This window comes from Anticarsia gemmatalis, chromosome 13 (genome assembly GCF_050436995.1).
Source record: "Anticarsia gemmatalis isolate Benzon Research Colony breed Stoneville strain chromosome 13, ilAntGemm2 primary, whole genome shotgun sequence".
NCBI lineage: Eukaryota > Metazoa > Arthropoda > Insecta > Lepidoptera > Erebidae > Anticarsia > Anticarsia gemmatalis.
The window spans coordinates 10,374,297-10,396,027 of NC_134757.1; the positions used below are offsets into that span (position 1 = coordinate 10,374,297).

The window sequence follows — 21,731 nt, forward strand, 5'->3', positions numbered from 1 at the left end:
ACATTCTAAATGCCAAAATTTCGATAGCTAGCCGGTTGTAAGTAGTCGATAGTGGTAGAGAATCGAGGTAAAGGTACTGGACTACCAGTCAAATCCGCTACTCTATAAGAATAGTCAAAAACACATTTTAGTATAGAAATAAGGTATGGTGACGTCTCAGTTTTGTACTTTCGTCACAGAATAAGTAATAGTACTACCGCTTTCGTTGGTATCAAAATAATGCCTAGTAAAATGTTTCAGTGAAAAAAATACATACCTGATACCAAAAGCATTTTAGGTAATCCTTTTACAAATACAATAATTTTCCAATTATCTTTTTACAATAATCTTTAACACAGTTAACTACACAATTTTCAGGGAAAATAAAAAATTATCTCTGGGGTAATAGTTATTTACTTACCATGAAATATAGAGCCATTTTATCAACCTCTTGAAGCTGTCAATCCTTTGTCAAAGAAGTTGTTTGTTATTTTTCTTAAATGTATTGGATCTGATCCTTTGATAAAATATCTAAATGATCTTCTTTACCAAATCCTCGTGTCAATCCCTTCTTTACATGGCATTGCTTAAATCTTACTCTTGTGTAAACTACAAAAAAATTAGTATAATTGGTTACATGTCTCGTTATTGTCCTATTGCTGGACACGAGTCTCCTCCCGAACGAGGAATAGCTTTGAGTCCACTACGCTTGCTGGCCAAGTCCTGGTTGGGGACTTTGCATGCCCTCAATAAATGTATTAAACATAAAATAGAAATACAACGATTTCAAATACATGTTAAAAGTTTATGAAATACAGCATACTTGACTTGAATGAATTGGAAACAAACTTGCATTGTATCTGTGGCTATTATAAAAAAACCTAACCACAAAAATACACCGATTCGTCTCTCCAAGGTTAAAATATTACTTTAAAATATGGCGCCATGTAAAACTAATATAAAGACCTTGACAGTTTAGTTATTAATAAAGATAATACCTACATTTTCTAGAACATATTCTTGTTATAAAATATATTTCTCTATTCGTGTCATCTGACCTTTTGGCTGCGTGCTACGAGAGTTCAGCACTTAGATTGATGAAAAGATGAAATATTGGATCGAAATATCAGTTATTTTAAAGATGTTTTGCGCTTTAAACTGTTATTTTGTAACTTTTATTTGAAATAACGTTTCCTGTAATGTTATTAAAGACTTGCCTGCTTAAAAACTTAAAAGTAAACTTATTTGCTGTCCCACGGCTGGGCATAGGTCTCTTCTCGGACTGAAGGATGGGTTAGGTCTCGAGATCACCACGCTTGCCAAGTGCGGGTTCGTCTTTGCGGAAGCGGTTGGACACTCGTCAGGTTTTTAGTGGGCTCTACGGCGGACCACATACCCCGTTTGCGCAGTCCCAGTGCAGCGGGGACCTAGTCGGTAGGTCGACCTTTTACAGCGACCCCGATGGGGTTCCTTGACGAAAAAAAAGGGACTTTGCAGTCCTTAAAGAACTGTGTTAAAGAACTCTCAGGAATGCGGGGTTACTTCACGATTTTTTCCTTCACGGTCGAGGCAAGTGACAATTAAAATCCGTTTTCTCCTGTCTTGTTATTCAGAACATTATTATAAATACTGTTAAAATTACATATTTATATTCAAAAGTTTATTTATATATTTAAAACGGTAAATAACGGGCCTACCTTTTTAGGTTGGCGAAAATAATTCATGCAAAAATGTTTGGATATCACAAATATTTAAATTGATAATGAATAGCCGTGTCATTGACACGTTAAAATTAAATTAACGTTTGTTTGTGTTTGATGTGTGTTAATTACTAATGCAGTACCAATATTTGATAATATTTAGATTATTTTGAAGATAAACGGTGATACAACATTTTGAGGTCATTTTATAATGACCTAGAGGTCAATTATTACATTATAGACCAAATAATGTTGTCATTTATGAAACACTCTGATGATCAGTAAAAATAATTCAAAATTACATACATACATAATATCATGCCTGCTCTACACGAAATTGTAGGTAGAGCCTAAGTGTATGAAAACTTCAGTTTTATCAAGAAATCAGACACATTTTAGTAAAGGTCATTTTAAAATGGCTTTGGGGTCAGTTATTCTATCATAGAAAAATAATAATTATTTTAATATTATTGACAAATCATTTTGCAAAATAGTTTTATTTTTGTTATCTAGCGATATTAAAATTGCTTTAAGTTATAACAATATTGCACTGATTTAACTAATCAATATTCAGTCTAACACTTCACATTTACAAATTAGCTAATCTAAATTGCTAATAGTTAATCATAAATGTTAATTACAGTTGTATAATAGTATTATATTAAGTAAAGGTGTAATAGCGTGCAGTACGCGGAAGAGACCCAGTGCGGGACCGGTCCGACCGGTTGAGTTCAGACAGTAACATTACAGAATACAGATACATGCTGCTGGTTTGTTGCTAACTTCAGGGTTTGTTGGTAGAATTTGTTGCTAACTTCAGGCTATAAGTAATGTAGCTGTGTTTAAAATAGTTAATGCAATTGTTTTTTTAAGTTGACTTGATGCTTTGGCAATTGTTTCAAGCTCAATATTTGATATTTCATTTCTTTTTAATTCATGTCTGTCCAACTACTGGACACGGTTATCCTCTCGGATCGATGGAGGGGTTCATTCGCAAAAAATAATTTCAAAAGTTTGCATTATTCTTTGTCATAAAATCCACACGTACTTGGACTAGGTACATATATTATCACATCCTTTGTGACTTATATCCGCAACTTATTTTATTACAAACCAACTGTCTCTTCAAAGGGTTTATCATATAATCTAAAAATTCATTTAAATTTCGCCTTATAAAGTCCCATGTAATAGGGGGCGTGCATGTCCTGTTCAATTTGATAAAGAACTCGCATTTAAAAGCGGTTAACACAAAGGGCTGCACATCTGCCCACACCCCCTGCAATGAACTAATAATAGCACTTATTACCCCATGTTATTAAACGAGTTTCAAGGTCATAGTCCTTTTATTATGCGCATTTAAGTTTCTATTATGACTATAAATTGTAGAGTTTTTTTTAGGAAATATTATGCTTGAGAAAAAAAATTCTCTGTGATGCTTTCAACGAAATGGATTAATCATACTAAAGGCTGATTTTTCTATCGAAATTTCTGTCTTCTATATTGCAGATAACTGACAGTTTTGAAGATTAAAATGGCGACTCTGTCAAAAAATCTTTTACTTTTTCCTAACCGATTCATCTACGAAAAAGCTGGATATAACTGACAACAAGCGATGGAAAAACCGGCTCTAAAAATCGCCACACACATCATTTTGTATCCAAAGTATATTTTTTTAATAATGTACTGGGTTAATAAATGTATACTTTCCAGTTTACTTTTTTTATATCACCTTATATTAAAGCTATAAAAATGACTAGATAATAATAACGGCGCTTGGCAATGACATTATTTGATAGTCAAAAGGTCACGGCATATCGATAAACTAGTCTGTTTCAAATTAACTATAAACGAACTAAAAATATAACTCAAACTTATATTCATTCTAATATATTCGTCTGAATACTGTTTAAAAGTGTTTTTAAATTAATCTAAGAGCATTCTAGGTCTATTTATTTATAAATTTGGAAATTTGTACGTCAAAACTAATTGACACTCATGTTTGAGATTTTTGTAGTAAATTAAATTGTTTGTTTATAAAATGTATTTTAATAAAACATCATGCATTTTTTCCATAGAGCACCACTTGCTACGATCTCTAAAAACTTCTTTATTGTTTTTAGTTCCGTCCGCGTCAGTCGAAATAAAATATTATTTAGCGAATGGATACAAAAAAGTCCTAAGATTATCTTTAAAAATAAATTACCTTTCTTCCTTTCACCTATCAAAGGTCAATTAATATCGGAATGAATAGAATCTTTCAACTTTCAAACAAAATCTTATATCCTTTTGCTAAACTAACATGAATAGAAATTAGTGCTTTCATTGTAAAGCAACTACAATTTAATTGAAAGAAAATATCACGTTCTTATATTTCATTATTGAACATTTTCAGTAGTAAATGTCACAATAATAATTGACAGGCGGAAAAAAACAGAACTAATTTGACAGCTGAAACCGGCGTTGAGAATCAATCTATTTAAATTTACGATTCAAAAATAGAACTATTGCTGTCCCTTTCTATACCATAAATATAGATAATAAAACTCACAGATTATACACAATAATAATATTATTGTATTCAGTAATCCGTAACAGCTGTATCTAAGACAACGAGGTCACGGCCATGTGGTCAATTGATCAGCTGATCGGCCATCATGTATACAAACAACTCTCGGTTCTATTCCGTTGTAATAATGACTAGATTTGTATGAAATGTCTTAATAACAGATTGGGGATTCTTCGTATTGGATGTTTATGATGTGTTGTATGGCAATTTGTTTTTATTTAATGTCTTATTTTTGTGTATGCAAGGCGATTGAAATAACTGTATCAAGATCGATAGGTATATCATTGGCGTAACACTATACTTACTTATGAATATTTATTTATATGAATATGAGTCCGTTTTTAGAATCATATTTAAACTGAAATTAAAAAAGATGTATCTACTAATCTGTATTTTTCTTTGCTTGCAGGTAATTCAACAAATAATTGATACAAAAATATGATCAGTGCGAGAAAATATTGGTAAGCTTTACACGTATTTTCGTTTCCTTCACTATCGTTCTCTCCAAGCGACGTAATCTAATTAGTTAATAAGTATTTAATTTTCATTAATTTTAACAAGAATGACAAGCAAAAAATTTAAACAAAAACATAACCTATAATCTTTATCCGTTCCCAATTATGACCGTCATATTATCATCATTACGTTGATAACCTCTAAAAACAGATTAAATCTTCAATTAACTAACCGCCGTTTTAAAAACTCATTATGAGGAATTCAACACTAAAAAATGTAGTTTTATATGTCATAATAAATTACAGGTTAACCGCCAAATCTCCGTTATAATGTTACCAGCATAAAAAACTAGACATACTGACACCATTAAGTAGAAAAACAATTTAGACTAATTTTATGAATTATTGTACACAATGAAATAAAAATGGTGTGTGAGTACATCGCGTTTTTTAATGACATGTGTCATGTAAATAATGGGTATTCTATTTGATTTTTTTTTACTTTTTTGTATAACTGTTTTCAAATCTGTCACTTTTGTGAGGTGTATGCAATTTTAAAGATTGGCCAAAGCTCTCTAAAATGTGATGGTTATAAAGTAACTTGTTTTTGAAAATTAAAGTCATGACAGTGCAGCAGTGAGGATAATCCATGTCTGATTTTTTTATTCAATTAATATCAATATCATTATTTGGCCCATTTTATATAGTGTTAATCGACTTAAAAAAACAGGAGGTTCTTAGTTTGAACTGTACATATTTGTATGTCAAGCCTGTTTCATGCAATCATCTCGCGTTTCACAGCATTCGTTTGAATCAGGAGGTTTTCGTATCTTAACCTACTTTAAAAAATAGAGATTCTTGGTTAGACCTGTATGTGTGCGATAATTAAATAATGTAAAAAGAAGTAGCAGATTCTTCTCTACATTAGTTAAAAAAAACATGTATATTTTTAGTGCAGGAAAAATGACTGAAGCAGGAAAAATAACTAAACAAGTAGATTTTCCACCCAGAACTAATTTACTAATCCAGTTTATGATACATCTTTTTTCCTTTTATTGACATTGTGTGCAACGCGGGTTTACCCCTTATCTGAGTCGTTATCTCTGGCCTATTTCGCGAATGTTCCATATTCACACGTGGTGTGTGATAACAAGTTATGTATACAAACATGTATGATTTCATACATTTTATCATACATGTAAGATAAAGTAGTTTGACAACAGACTGGCGTGTTCTTTGTACTTTAGAATACTTTTGAGCTTTAGAAATATGTTTTTTGTGTTGTAGTTTTGACTGGCCTCCACCTACGGAATCGTGACAAAGATTTACGTGATATGAGATCTCTAGGCGGGGCCAAATGGGCCCTTTTACCGTTACGAATATAACTGTAGAATTTAAAATATATATTTTTTTGTACCTATTTCGCTTTTATAAAACAAATAATGCTGTTTGATATTTATATGCATTGCAATCCACGTACATATTGTACATCCCCTATTTCGTATTTTAGCAGTAAAAAAATAAAATTAGAGAGTCAAAGAAAAAAAGTCATACATTTTTAAAATATAATTTAATCAAAGAGGGGAAGAAACGAGAGCTAACTTTACGAGCGTAGGACGAGGGTGTAAAACTTGATATCTCCCCTAAAACTATTATAAAATCGAGTTCAAACTAACGTCAAAATCAGGTCAACGCCCAAATCGATAATCAATTTCTCATCTCACTGGCACTTATCACGATGCCAAACACTTTAAAAATAAAATGTTCGAATTTCAAAGTTACACAAACTTGGAGGTCATACTCCTTGGAGGGTTTCGAGTCTAATAATAAAGGACCACCAACTGAAGAACACAAAGAAATGCAATACATCGGCGGTCACGTTCCGAAGTAATATTATTTTTGTAGAATTGAAACAGCAATTGAAGTAAGATTTTTACTGCATTTTGTGTTGACAAAATAAGATCGTCAACGATCCCGTTACATCATTATTTTCCTTCTCCGTAAAAATCTATGTTTCCTAAAACTTTTTTATTTGCGAGTCAACATTGCTTCTTAAAAACTTTTAATATATTTTCCTCTATTTCTATAAAAGAGTACGTATCATAAATCTTTTCGCGGAAACTAATCAGTAATTAATCATAATCGTAATTAGATCAAATCACAATTGCAATATAATAAACGTATCATAAAAGAAATTGCATAATTTATGAAAGTCTTTATCTTCACGACGTACCACACTGATAACATGATAAGAGTTGTTATCACTGCTATAGATAGGAGGGCAAATAAAGAGATTAATTATAAGTAGGCTATCAAACAATTGACCTGAGTGTGGATTACTTACAGTTTATTGAGTGCAGAATACCGCGCAGTTTGTAAGATTATGAAGAACTTCAAATTACGATGAAACTTCAACTGTTTATATTGTATTTAGGTTTCAAGGCTTAGATTTCGGGATTATAGTAACTATTTACTGAAATATTTTAACAGTAATATAGGGTGTACATAAGGGTAGAGTCTTTAAATGTTACTTACTACGATCTTCTCGTAGTAAATATTCACTCTTGTTGTAAATAAAATTTTGTAACGAATTGAAAACGGCTTTCATTTTTAAGTACGTTAAATAACAGAACATCATATTTTAGACTCCAGAAATATCGTAGACGAGCCAGAAAGTAAAAATGACATCGATTTTTTCTACATTGTAACTTAAAACAAGCAAATGCTAACTTCTAGATTACTGTCATCGTGAAAGAATGAGGTATACTTTTTAATAAAGAAGATACTGCAGTCTCATAGATCTAATATACTTACTGCTTGAAAGATTGACAACCACAAAGTAATGAAAATCTTACGAACTCGATGACCGAAAGGCAAAAGTTATTGGCACCTTCTCGCATCGTCCTTTCATGTCAAGTTACGAAATGAAACACCTTATCTAAAATTAAATTCCGATACACCAAAAAATTACATCTTTTAAATATTCTAGACATTCATCTCTAAATCGATCGTCTCGACAATTCAATTTTTTACCGAACACCCGCCATATTTAGAATCGCCATTTTGTTTTCTCGACCGAAATAGAATTAGGTTTATTAAATTATGACTTTGCAGAATTTCGGCCAGACTAACAAAGTTTCTTCTTAGAATTACTACAGCAATTGATATTTGTGGCTGTATTATACAGGCTTAGTTATAATAATCTAATTTATTATAGTTTTATGTTGATAGCAGAGAGAAAAACAAGAGTCAGCTTCGTTTAGGCAAAGGAATCTTATGGCGGTGGAGCCTGAATTGTTCTTAATGATTATATTTAGATTCCTTATTACTGTAGACGGAATATTTAGGTAAATGTACTTGTTATCTTCCTTAGTTAGGTCTAGATATAGGCAGCCATTGATCTCAATAGGGATTAAGGCTCGGAAGGCTCCTTAGAGATTCTATATCACTAACGCTAGTCAATAATTAGCTTTACTTTACGAGATAAAGATTAAAATAGCTGGCTGAAAAGCAATAGACACAAGAGGTAAAAAATATAGTTATTTTTTAATTCAATCATTCCATTTACAATTCTGTTCTACAAGAAGTTCCTACTGTGTTCAGTTTATTTGAAATCGACGACAAAAAGTCAGCCTTGGCTCTCATTCACGGTTGATTAGCAACAAATTGAGTGAAAGATGACTTTAACAAACTTCGGAGTTCCTAAGCCTTTTATGTCGGAACACGCCATATGGCTGACAAGTACTTGACGTAAACGTATTTTAGTGAAAAAATGTCGGCTGTTTTTTGCGTTAGTTTTTATTTTTGTTGCTAAGTGGACAGCTGTTTGGAATAGTTGAAATATTTGACTTAAGAACTTTAGAAGTGGTGATAATGTTACTTATAGAAAAGTTACTAAGTTAACGCACAGTTTTGCTTAGGGTTAAGAATCAAATAGTTTACCGTAGGAAAGTTTGGCAGATTTTTTATACATTTGCCCTATGCAATCTAGCAGATGGTTTACATTAATTACTCAAGCTGGGCCTCAAACTATAGACTTGATAGAAATACATTTAGTTTTCTCTCCTTTCTCTACATAAGAAAAGATGCAGTCAGTCCCATATTTTGTATAGCATAATTAACTATAAACAAAAGAGCGAGTGAAGCCTGTAATTGGCTATTATTTCCTCGCTGGACTGCCTCCGATCTGCTCCGATCCTCACTCTTGACTCACTGCCAGATTAATGACTACACCTTTTTTGCTTTGTTCGTCTCCATGAATCATCTAGGCAGGTTATTTGCCTCAAGATTTGAACCAATGAGTTTCATTTCAAGAACAATTAGTACGTTTTATTATTTATTTAATCTGTGGTGAGGATGACCTTGTCAGTTAGACAATGAGTTGAAATGTCATTAATGTCAAAATGTCATGTGAAAAAAGTATTATAATTTTTTTAACTAAATGCTTGAAGAGGTATTAAACAAATAGCTTATATTAAAAATGTTTCGTAATTTAAAGTAAAGTTGGTAGTTTATCAGAACATAAGCCTTTGACCTCCGGATTTAAACCCTCTGGAGTATTTTATTACACCTCACGTGTTAAGTTTGATCCATAGAGAATATAACACGGTTTTTGATTAAGAAAATGGTAATAATTGAGCTTGGGAATTATAATCCCTTTGCGTGCTTGATGTATTGCCGAGTGTGACTGGTACATTATGTAAAATTTGTTATTTTGTATTTATATGCTGCGTAAATACCTGTATCATTTATTTTTAGAAATATTTAACCTAATAGGTAGCGTCTCGCTCTTGAACACAGGTCTTCGCTCTATATACGAAAGGATTAGGCTTGAGTTCTCTCTCTCTAAATGTAGTTAAGGACTTTCCATTACTTGAAAAACTATAAGGCACCTTTCAATACGATATGTCGTAATTATTTCCAATACCAACACATGTGAAACGTTTCTATGTATCTAATATTTATTTTACACATCTTTAATTTAAATAATAGATCAGTCACGTGTAAAGTAAGATCCCTTTTAGTTTGACGTTTGACAGCTTAACGTCAAACGTCAATGTCAAACTGTATAGTAGGTGGTTGTCGTAAAGTGTCATGACAAAGGAGGCTGAATGTAAACATTGCATACGTTTATTATTATGAGTGTATAATTAAACATGGACATGTGGTTGATAGGTTGAATAAATAGTTAGATAATTATAATAACAGATATTAGTGTCTGTTTTACTGTTTTATGTCTAACGTGTCTTGTATTTTCCTAGTCTTTTCTTTCATTTTAATCTATATGAAAACTACATTTTATTATGTAAGTTAGTTAGTGTAGTTTGTTTCATCAAAATTTGACAGATTTTTTGCGAATTACATCACAAAGTACTTATCATGCATTGTCCATTTTTTGCTAAAATATTAATTATTATTCTTAGCAAGAAGGTATAGTTTAGATTAAGAGTATTATGTAGTAGTCACCTTATTTGTAATTAAAATGTAGTTTTAAAAAACTAGACATAGTAACCTTGAAGTATTACCAAAATAAAAGATACAAAGTTTTTGAGTTGATTACTTTTAGCTTTCTAAGATCAAATGCAATATCTATTAAGATTTACAAATAAAATAGTTTTTGAAATACTCGACTATTTAAGTATTTAGTACATATTTACCTTTGATCGTAATTCAAGCGAATTTTAATACCTTTTGATGTTTTTCTAAATAAAGTCTATCATTAAGACTTAAATAAAGATTAAAGTAACTCGCTTTAACACTAAAAGCATTGATTTCGGATTAAAAGCAGCCGTCATGAGGCGCTATTAGCTAGTTTCGGTCACCGGTCAACTATCGTAAGGTTAAGCAAACTTAACGCGGATATTCCATGGATGGGGTGACCGTATCGTGGTGTTTTCTTAGATGAGCGTCTCCTGAAGGTGCGTATAAAGTCAATACCGGTAGTTGTCAATTAAGATAACAAGTCGTTAAGCCATTTCAAAGGCCTTTGGGCGGCTTGAACAACTTTGACGCTATGTTGACCACCAAGAATATCAAGGCTTTGAAGCGAATTGGAATTTATAAAATATGTACATTTAATTAATGCAGCCCTTGTATTATTTTCATAAACCCATTAATATTTAAAACGGTAATAAATTCAATGATAATGTAATGAATGAAACGATATCTACTCAAATTACCCAAATAATTTGAGTCATGTAGGTCGTACGAAAATAAATATTATTGCAAACCGAAAAGTAGTTGTTGTCATACAAAGTTATACGCAAAATATCATAATTGATAATATATGTAAATATTGTTGAACATTTTATTTTTAATGTGACGTTTCTAACTGTTTACTGAAAAACACTACGCAGTATTTGGCATAACAAGTTATATTTATTATCTGTGAAAATGTTATTTCCTTTTCTCGTTAGATTTACGAAATTCTTTCTTGTTTAAAAGACAACTTCCGCACTACCATTTGCTTTTGTGTTGCGGGGACTTAGACAAACATACAAACAACGGACACAAAGTACAACCAGACCCGAAACAACTATTTGTAGATCTTACAAATAATTGTTCCGCGTGGGAATCGAACTCAGGACCTCCTGACGCAATGATAGCGTGGTGACTTTAACCACTTGCGCCACAGAGATAATCTGTTTTTTTTTTCAAAGATTTCTATAAACAATCAATTGGTTGACAGCTTACACGTGCAAATGTCGACAACTATTTAAAAATAGAACAACATTTTTTTATTTAATTGGTCTACAGTTCTCTTTATGGCTTGTCACATAACAACAAGCTTCTATAAAAGGTTAACTACAGCATTTCTGTCATCGTCCATTGATTATGAAAATTAATTCTCATATTCGTCAGTGTCCGGCCATCATAGGTCATTGCGTTGGCGTTAAACATTTTCTCTATGGTTAATTAATAAATTCTTGGCACAAACTGCAGCCCTACGTTCATTGACATTTCGCGAGTGCATTATAAATATCTTTGTTTTAACTTCCGCGCCAAACCAATGGTAAGAGTTAAATAAGTTAAGTATTTGTAAAAAATACTTCACTACATAGTAAAAGTCGCTTTCTTCGTCTGTCTCTATCTCTGTATGTATGTATGCTTACATCTTTGAAACTACGCAACGGATTTTGATGCGGTTTTTTTAATAGATAAAGTAATTCAGGAAGAAGGTTTATGTAAAAGACTTAAGAGGACTTTTTTGTAAAATTACTGTTTAAACTGGGCGAAGCCATGACGGGCCGCTAGTATTTAAATATTGAAGACTCAAAACTTAAGAACTGCGTTGTTCCCAATACAAATCTGCAAAAAAAAACAATCTTGTTTTTGACTGACTGACATGTCATTCTTTTTTTTTTCTTTGAAATTTACGGCACATACACTACAATGTTCAGTTTCTAAGATTAGACTGTAATAATATGTCGTTTGCAGAGGTTGTTTCTTCCAATTGTATCAATTCTCCGCACGATCGTATCTCTATTAATTTATTCCGCAAGTGTCCTCATTATAGTGGATGTCTCTGTGCTTCCTTGTCGTGTCAACAGTATTTCTCGTGAAAAATACTTTTAAAAATGTTCTGGAACAAAATACGGTGAGTTGTCAATCTTATTGTATTAGCACTATTTTATAAAACGAAATATTCATAAATCATTATGACTGTTCGCATGTATCGAAGTTTTTGTTTGTCATAGTAATGTTAGTCTGGAAAAATACACGGCTAAATATATCCTATCTTCTCAAACAATTGTGAAAATTACACGATTGTAACGTAAACAGACGTCACGGTAACACGTAGTGCAGTTATGTGCAGGCACGCGCACACACGGTGGCCGGCGACACCACGCGAGTCTCTCCACGATACACTGCATGTGGCTAATCTTAAATACCCCATCATACACCTCATAATCAAGTAGAAACTCACTTATTGCCGCGGAAGTCGTTTCTATATGTCGACTCTGCAACTGTTCTTACTCAACTCACAAAGGGCACAAGCGTTTGTAACGTACAATACAAATTGATCTCTATTCCCATGCAGTTCGATTGAAAAATTGATTGGTAACGTCTGACAGCCGGTTTCGCTTCGGCCAGATTATGTAAATGGCATACACAGCTGTGAGCCGGCGTTGTACAGTGTAAGAGTGTTTATCGTTTACCAGCTGATTATAAGCCATGTTGTTAAAGTAATAAGGCCTAGAATAGTGTGCGGTGAGGTAAATGCGCAGTCAACGTTATCTGGTTGCATAAGAACGAGGAGTATTGTCTTTATCAGTTGTTGTTGAAGCGTGTTTATTTGACGCAATTGCGCTCTGAACCCGAATCGATAGGTCGTGCACGATTATTTTATTCTATGTAATCGACGAAATATAACGAAAATAGCTGTAATAAACATATAATTAGTAATATCAGCCTAGCCTTTCTATCAACTATGTTGGAGACGGCTTCCAGTCTTACTGGATGCAGCTGAATACTAGTATTTTACATGCGACTGCCTATCAGACCTCCACAATCCAGTTACCAGGTTTATAACACGATACCCTTCGGTAAAACTCTTTGTCAGATGTTCATGCTTCTGACTACTGGTAACGACTGTCTTTACAAAGATCTTTTAACATGACAGCCGGAACCACAATCTAATGTGTCTTCCGAAACACGGAGGAACTCAACGTGTTTAAGATGGTCACCCATCCACAGAACAACCTCGGCAAGCATAACTTAACCTCAGAGATCGATCTGCGCGGCTGCTATTTACTAAGCCACGAGCTCCTCCAAACATAAAATTAGTAAGAAGAGAAAAATATTTGTACTGAATTCGGCGTACCTATATCGCAGAATTTCCTCTACTGTACCTTCAACATAAATCAAGTAGTTCAGGTAAACATGGCGGACGCCAGCAGGAATTATTAATAGACGCGGAGACTTTCAGGAAGTACTCTGAAGTACGAGCTGATCGTGTGCTCCAAACAGATAAACATATCAAACAAACGGATGTTTTTATACGTACAGTATTTCAAGAAAATTGGATAAAGTTCAACAGTCGAAATTGCAAAAGAATTTGTCATCACTTTAAGTCTTTTTGGCGTAGTTTTGGCAAATAGTTTCCTTTCATCGCTCATTCTTATTGATTACTATTGTATTAGTTAACTTTTTCCTTTTGCTTACGTACAAACTTCTTCAATCTACATTACACAATGAGCGATCGCTTAGAACTAGGATTTACGACTAAACCTTTGGTCTTAAAGTAGGATGAATAAAAAAACTTTCCTAAGAAATGACAAATATGGCATTACATACCTAATAACTAATAATAATTAATGATAAAAAAGAAGAAACAATAAAAGGACAACAGCAGGTATTTTTAAGACGAAAAAAATAGACCGAATCGAGAATCTACTCTTTTTATTCATGTGTGTAATCTGCGTAAAATATAAACCCAACAATTGCAATGTTTGTTGAATTTTTTGTACATAACTTGATGGTTTTACTTCGAAATAAGTGGAAATTAAAACAGTTTTGTGGCCCGTAACATGGCTTTATACCCTTCTCATAACATGCCTCTACCACAATCATCTCACATTCTGCATTTTGTCTACAACAAGCGCAAATTCTATATCGTCTAATACGTTTTCTCTACTTCTTACGCAAATTCTTTACTTGTAAAGACTTCGCAAACGGCAGACTTTACGTCTATAAGTAAGTATTACGCAGTACATTTGCGCATCATGTTGCCATGTGGCAATTAACTTGTGAACTCGGCAAATGGCAAATTGTCATAATTGCGATATACTGGCAAACACACGTCATTTGTAAACTAATTATAGAAAACGCGATAACATGAAGAGGGTACTTACGAAACACTGTCTGGGGCGACTTAGACCACTTTGTATAAACTTACTTTGTTATACAACAAATGTTACCTCTGTATCGAGGCTATCTTGGTACTAACAATCTAACACTGATGAATTTGTTTGTCTGTACGCGACTATCTCAGAAATTGCTGGTCCATTGTGAAAAATAATTAAAATAATTATGAATTCCAAGTATGAAAGGTTTGATAGGCCTTAGATTTTATATAGAATTTGATGCCAGTGTTAGATATACATAAAATAATCAGAGAGAGAGTAACTTATTAGCTGAAAGTATATAACAAATGCATCTGTCGAAAGTTACTCCAATCATCCAATAAATAAATAAATACAAACATTTTACTCTTTCCTTTGGTAAACAAACACTAACAACGACTATATTATTTGTGATAATAAATACAAAGAGATTTTTCCATGATTTTTCCTCAATCATATACATGTATTGTTATTTTAGGGATATAAGGAAACCAGGAAAAGGAAATAATATACAAACAAATTAATAACCAATACATCTAAATAACATTTAAAATACAATCCTTTTATGAATTTATCAAGCTATATTTACATAAAGGTAGGTTGGTTGTTGTCAATTAAGATAACAGTCGTTAGACACTTCAAAGGTTTTACGGGCGGTTTGAACAACTGACAACAGGTTGACCACTAACGATACGTTCAACATTTTTTCAGATCAAATCAAGCTTATCTAAAACTTAAATAGTAATTTCAGAGATTGGTACGGTGGCACAAGCAAATTAATTAACTTTTCAGCTTGTTATAAATATACTTAAATCTAAAAACCCCAATTTTTGGACCCCATTTGAAGGGTTTTAGCGATGTCCTATCTGTATACAAATTTCAAATTGTATCAATCAAAAAATTCCATGAATATTTATTTCTATTATCTCACAAACTGACAGCTTAATCTCCAATTTGCATGTTTAATAAAAAGTTGAGTGTCCACAAATGTTTTGGGAAACATTGAATAGTAGGAAATCACTACCTCTGTAGTACAGGTAATGTATTTAACTGCTGAACATGAGGTTTTTGAAGCGATTCCCAGATCGGGCAAAGTATTAATTCGTTTTTCCTATAATCTATTACAATATTTTTACAAGTAGCCCGGAGTTTGGGAACCGGTAAATGTTAAAGGGTTCGCTCCCTACTACAGTGGACTTAAAACGACCTATTTCATAGACCTCTGCCTACGCTCCGGTATCATAGGCGTGATATTATGTATGTATGTATGTATGAATGTAGGAAATGAACGCGAGTTATTTCAAGATAGCTATATTAAGAGCACAGATGATCACAACCTTGTACTCATTTAGATTTCAAGACCAATGTCCATCCATTTACGTTTACCTAGTTCTTGACCGCGACTACAGTTTCGTGTACAGAAAAGTCAGTTTTCCGAAATAAAAAGTATTCTATATGTTAATCCATGTTATTAACTATCTGTATACCAAATTTTGTCGAAATCCGTTTAGAGGTTTCTGCGTGAAAGCGTTACAAATATACATACATACGCGTAAAAAAACTTTAATAGATGCAAAAAAAAATCAAGTTATAATTGTTACATAAATAAGGATTATTCCTAAAATATCGTAAACGATTAAATTATTTTGACGATAATATACAATTTGCATTTAATTTGATTGGGTGGATATTTGAAATTATAACCGAGTGATTTATTCGCAATTTCACGCTCATTGGTCAATTCGGTCAGTAATGTTACCTTTTTAATTTTATAATGCTTTTGAATCTTACAATATTGTTATTATTACGTATAAACAACATACAATACAGCATCTTTCAAATAAAAAAAATGCTTTATTACTGTATCTTTATTTTAAATTTTGAGGTCTGTAGCGTGATTCCCTACTACAATCGACTATCTACAACCCATTAGCTAATGACAAATTTTATATAAAAATCTGTTAGCGCCCCTCGCAGTTGCCGTATGAACTAATTTTGAAGTACATTTTTAATGTCAATCTCTTGATAGTAGATAGTAGTGTAAAAAATCGCGCTACTACGTGTACTTAATAGTATTTATGCAAATCTTGTACGACCATTCAGAATTTCAAGAAAAATCTACCACAATCGCTAGTTCTACAAATAACAGAATAATTACAGATCTATATAAATAGTAAGAAAAACAAACTATACATAGAATGCGACAACACTTGTGTATTTCCACGATGCGTCATAAAACAGATGTGTGAATATTATAAAAAATACAGGTGCAATACTATATTACATCACTTCAATGACTTACTATAGTCCAACAACTTAATAGACAGCCTTGTATGCAAGCTTCGCGGCTGGCGGATGTAAAAAAAACAGATTTTAGAACATCATTGACTTGTAGGCTTATCCAGCTGACGGTGGCCTGTTTAATACAGTTACTGCTTATTGAAACAAAATCGCCTTTTAATTATAATTGAGATAAATCGTGCAAGCTAAGACTCTCTACTAAACTCTTAAACGTTGTGTAAGCTCTGATTAGTTATAATATTTTGTCTTATTCACTCATTTACAGGGTGTCCCAAAACTCAACGATAATCTGAGACCGGGTGAAAGGCTAAGTTATACCAGTTCTGGGAAAAAAAAATCCATATCACTTAGTTCAGCAATAATAGACATTTTTCAAAAAAGTTGAAATTCGACACCCTTGCCTTGGTCGCATATTCAAGTCCTGTAATCACCGATGTCACAATTTCAAAATTGATTGATAGTGACAAAACACTGTACATAGTACTACTATCATTTTAAATGGCGAAACACTAATGTGCATATATCATACACCTCTGTCTGCTTCGGTATAATTTAACAGGCGTAATGTGTGTATGAAAGCATTATTCTACTAAAATTACTTAACACATTCCATCTCTTTCCCACTCATTAACTAGTACATAAAGCCATTACTCTCGCACACTTTTTGTTTTGTTTTGTTAAATGACCTTGCAAGGTCACTGATCTAGTCATTTCAAGCATGATACTGAAACAAGACGACCTTTAAATAGAGTTCACTGACCTCGCAACAAAAAGAAATCTCGTTGTAATAGACATAAGTAGGTACATTATCTTAATTAGTTTTGATAATTACGTTATTTCATACAAAACTATTAAGTACGTTTAGTATATGAAAACAGTAAAAACAGTATAGGCTGACGTATAAAGCATCTTATTTTAGGGTAGACTAGCTGACCCGCGCAACTTCGCTTGCGTCACTTAAGATAATCATAATTTTCCCCGGTTTTGTAACATTTTTCACTGTTACTCTGCTCCTATTGGTCGTAGCGTGATGATATATAGCGTGATGATATATAGATGATAAATGCGCTATCTAACACTGAAAGAATTTTTCAAATCGGACCAGTAGTTCCCGAGATTAGCGCGTTCAAACAAACAAACAAACAAACTCTTCAGCTTTATAATATAGATAATAAGATAATATAGATTAGAATTATTTTATCATGATTGTTATACCCGAAAGTAAAGACAGTGTTGAAATATACCCATTTCGCCATTTCCCAGTTAGTCCTATGTAATAGAGGGCGAAGCTGCCCATTATTCTTACTGTCCCACTGCTGGGCAAGGGTCTCCTCCTGAAAGAGTTAGGGGTTAAGCCTTGAGTCCACTACGCTGGTCAAGTTTGGGTTTGAGATCATTTTATTTAGTAATATATGTTGCACAAAGGCAGTTGTCATACATACATAACATTAGATTTTCAATATATTCAAGTAGATTATTATACTCTTTAAAATATAGCTTGATTAAAATGACAGTTCTAAGCAAAACAGAGCACACAACTTTGTAGTGACGTCTAACGAGTATTACAAATTGAAACACGAAAAATCTGTCTTGTCTAGCATTATAACTATTTTTTAAATACAGATCCTCAATTAGAAATCAGAATAATTCAATACAATCAGCCTTTAAACTAAAAATCAGTACTATTTTCTTTAGTCTTAAAAATAAACCTAATAATTTTCAACCTCTCTACAAGGCTACGTCATGTTGCAAAAATTTTAGTGAGGAGACACAATAGATAAGAGTAAATCATCTGATTAATCGTTAATCGCGAAGTACACTTTGATACTATTCGTGACCAAGAATTAATAATTAATCTCCAAGATTGTTCCAGCGATTCTGATGATAGCGATGAGGATGATACTGATTTAGGATGCGCACTATTAACTGCACATCCTATATTACTATCATCTTCATCCCTATCATCAGAATTGCACCATTAACAGAATAAATTAATTTTATTTAACTTTAATTTCATTATTTTATTTAATTAATACTAAACTAGGAGAGGTCTCCGTGCGGTGTTAAAAGTAGGGCTGGTCGTCCTATACGAATTTGCTTAAACAATAAGATTCACAACAACAATTCGTAAAAAGCTAATTCAAAAATAATTGAATCGAATATAATTATTTTAGATTCGATTTTTTCGCTATCGATTTTGATCAATACTTCTACAACCCTAGTCAAAACAGTTTGACATCTGTCATTCTAATCAAGCTATATTTTAAAGACTATAATTACCGGTAGCTGTACATAAACTGTTGAAATTTTAAAGAGATGTTAGTTTAAACGTGTCAGTGGTGTGATCGATTTGAGCACATCTATAATGTACGGCGACCGGTCACTGCCCTAGTTTCATCTTTATCTCTTCAACTTTCCTACTGGCTGCACACTTGCAGGGCTTCGGGAACTGTATTTTTTTGGTTTATTCTCCAGTTTTGTCTTTGAATCTGACGTGTTATGAAATTAGCTTCTTGTTAAGAGTTTTTCATGTATTGTATCAGTTGATATAATTTTGTTAATATCTGTATAAAGGATTTGAGAAATTTTGAGTTACGAGATACTATTCGATATTCTGATGATTATCATCAATCTAGAAGTTAGATGCAAAAGTTTGTGAAGATTTGTTATTCTTTTAAGACACTAAATAGAATTGTATTAAAATTGACATACAGGTATAATAAATATATTTAACATATTTATTATACCTGTATGCCTGGTTTAACACGTAGGATACTTTGAAACCAAGATATTTTTTTCCTATCCTAGCGATATCTTGGGCAGAATCTAGAATTTAAATAGAAAACGAAACTATACCTAATTATTGCTCTTGTTCATAAATTACCCAACTATTAATTAACAATAAATCAGACCATTACACAATGCAAATGCCCAATCACTTTTTCTAGCCACGTCCAGCCTTCGGGCTCGCTACACACTGAATCTAATTAATGCAATGCAATGATTTATCACTGGCCCCAAGCGAATGAAAATGTATAGAACGTGTTCATTATGAATTGGAAATAGACATGAAACTGGGCAATATTTAAAACTACTAACAGCGAACCTAGAAAAATTGTACGAAATTTTCTGAAGCATGGAAATGCTTCTTTTAGTTAGATGAACGGAAACTGATCTGACTTTATCCAAAAAATACTTTTTAAAGATTAAGAAAAGAATAAAAAGCATTCCTCAGTGTAACTATCCTCAGTGTTAATCGAAATTAAAAACTTCCGGTGTGCTAAATCTTATCAAATCTGTTCATTAGTGTTGGCGCTAATTAGTACCATAGCAGTAGAATAGAAGCTAGAAATGATGACGACATCTGAATCAGTAATTGAGATTTGTCCATTACTAGATATTTTATTATCTATAATCTTAATTTCTCTACAATTAATTTAAACATTCTCCAGATATTGTCATAAACATCAAATTTTTGAGAATTGATAAACTGGTCCTTTGTCTATAATCATAAAATGGTAACTTATCTTTAAATACTACTCGTCTAAAGTTCCAACCTCATTGATCATCTATCTTAAGCTGCCATCTTTTTAGTTTGACATGTTATAAACAGCCTGTCTGAACTGAAATAACCTTTTTACTCAACCGACCTTTCCGAATGACCTTTGTATACTTTTTCTCTTTTACTTGAAACTGTGGTATATTCCGGGTTATTCCGGTTTATATGATGGTAGATGTCATATGAGCGCATTCTCAAAGAAAGAAATAACAATTGTTTTGCGAGCATTTTTTTTTTATCGTATGTTTAGTGATCGGACTGGTGTCTAAGATTTTTAGGCCGCCTAAAAGGCCTATGTGATTGATTAACGCTTAATTTACAACAACCGTGGCTAACTGTTAAAATTCTCTCCAAAGTACGGAAACATCAATGATTACTATATGGTCACCCAACGATGGAATGAGCGCGCCAAATGTTGCTTAACCACAGACCGTTTGTCGCTGTGGAGAGAGTAGTATCTGTTCAAATGGTTTGTGTTCAAACTATAGTCTCCAATCGTGGTCTCATTTCTCGGTCTCCCGTCTCTATCTCGTACGCGAACCGCCACCTTAAATTATAGGTTTTACAAAATGAGGATAAAAAAAGATACTTATCTTTTCTGAAAAGTCAATGAGTCTACCATGTTTTGTAGTTCATATCTCATCATTATCTCTCCGTCATGTGCGCGTAACGTCTGTATTAGAGATAAAAACGCGATTACATTTGATAAAGATGTTATTGTTTTTGTTTCTTTGTTTACGTATTGAGGAGGTGAATTACCTGTGAGATAAAGATGTAAGTTATCTTTACTTGTTATAGTGGTAAAAATATTGTTGATGTTAGGTTAGGTTGTATGAAATGGAAGCGTATGGGTTAAACTACCAAAAAATACAGAATTTAAGGACCTCTTTCTATTATTAAGTCGGTTAAAATTAAGTGAGCCCGCCCTAAAATCGCAAACTATTAATACCTGCATCGCGAAAAGTCTTCCGTCCGAAGAAATATTGATTACGTCCGAATCAAGGAATTTTGTGCTCATTTTTTGTCAGCACATACTTAATTCTCAAACGTCCGTGGAGGGTATTGTAATATAATTATGGATACTTTAGTATCCATTGGACGTTTGAGGGGATACTAGACCTTTATGGCCAATTTTTCCATTGTTAAATAACTTATTTCGAAAGTTAATGTTTTTGAACCATTCTCTATCCATTATATCAACAATTTCCAATTAGATAAAAGTTACTTTACAATGGATTAACATTCGTTAAGTGCATAAAGAGTAATGCATTATAGTTTATCAGCGCATTACATAAAACAGTATGTAAACAAAGTGTCACATATCAC

General features: G+C 32.7%; 1 protein-coding gene across 7 annotated transcripts in view; it reads left to right on the forward strand.

The window, feature by feature from the left end:
- The window catches only part of Ypel (Yippee-like), a 164,867-nt gene that overhangs the window by 106,467 nt on the left and 36,669 nt on the right, over positions 1–21,731 (forward strand). Inside the window, exon 1 of one of the 7 annotated variants that reach the window (XM_076122090.1) lies at positions 12,170–12,297. The exons of the other annotated variants lie outside the window; for them this stretch is intronic. Within the exon in view, the coding sequence (XP_075978205.1) occupies positions 12,278–12,297 (20 nt within the window). The 5' untranslated portion in view covers positions 12,170–12,277. Of the gene's footprint in view, positions 1–12,169; positions 12,298–21,731 lie in introns of those variants that run through there. 7 annotated transcript variants of the gene reach the window in all.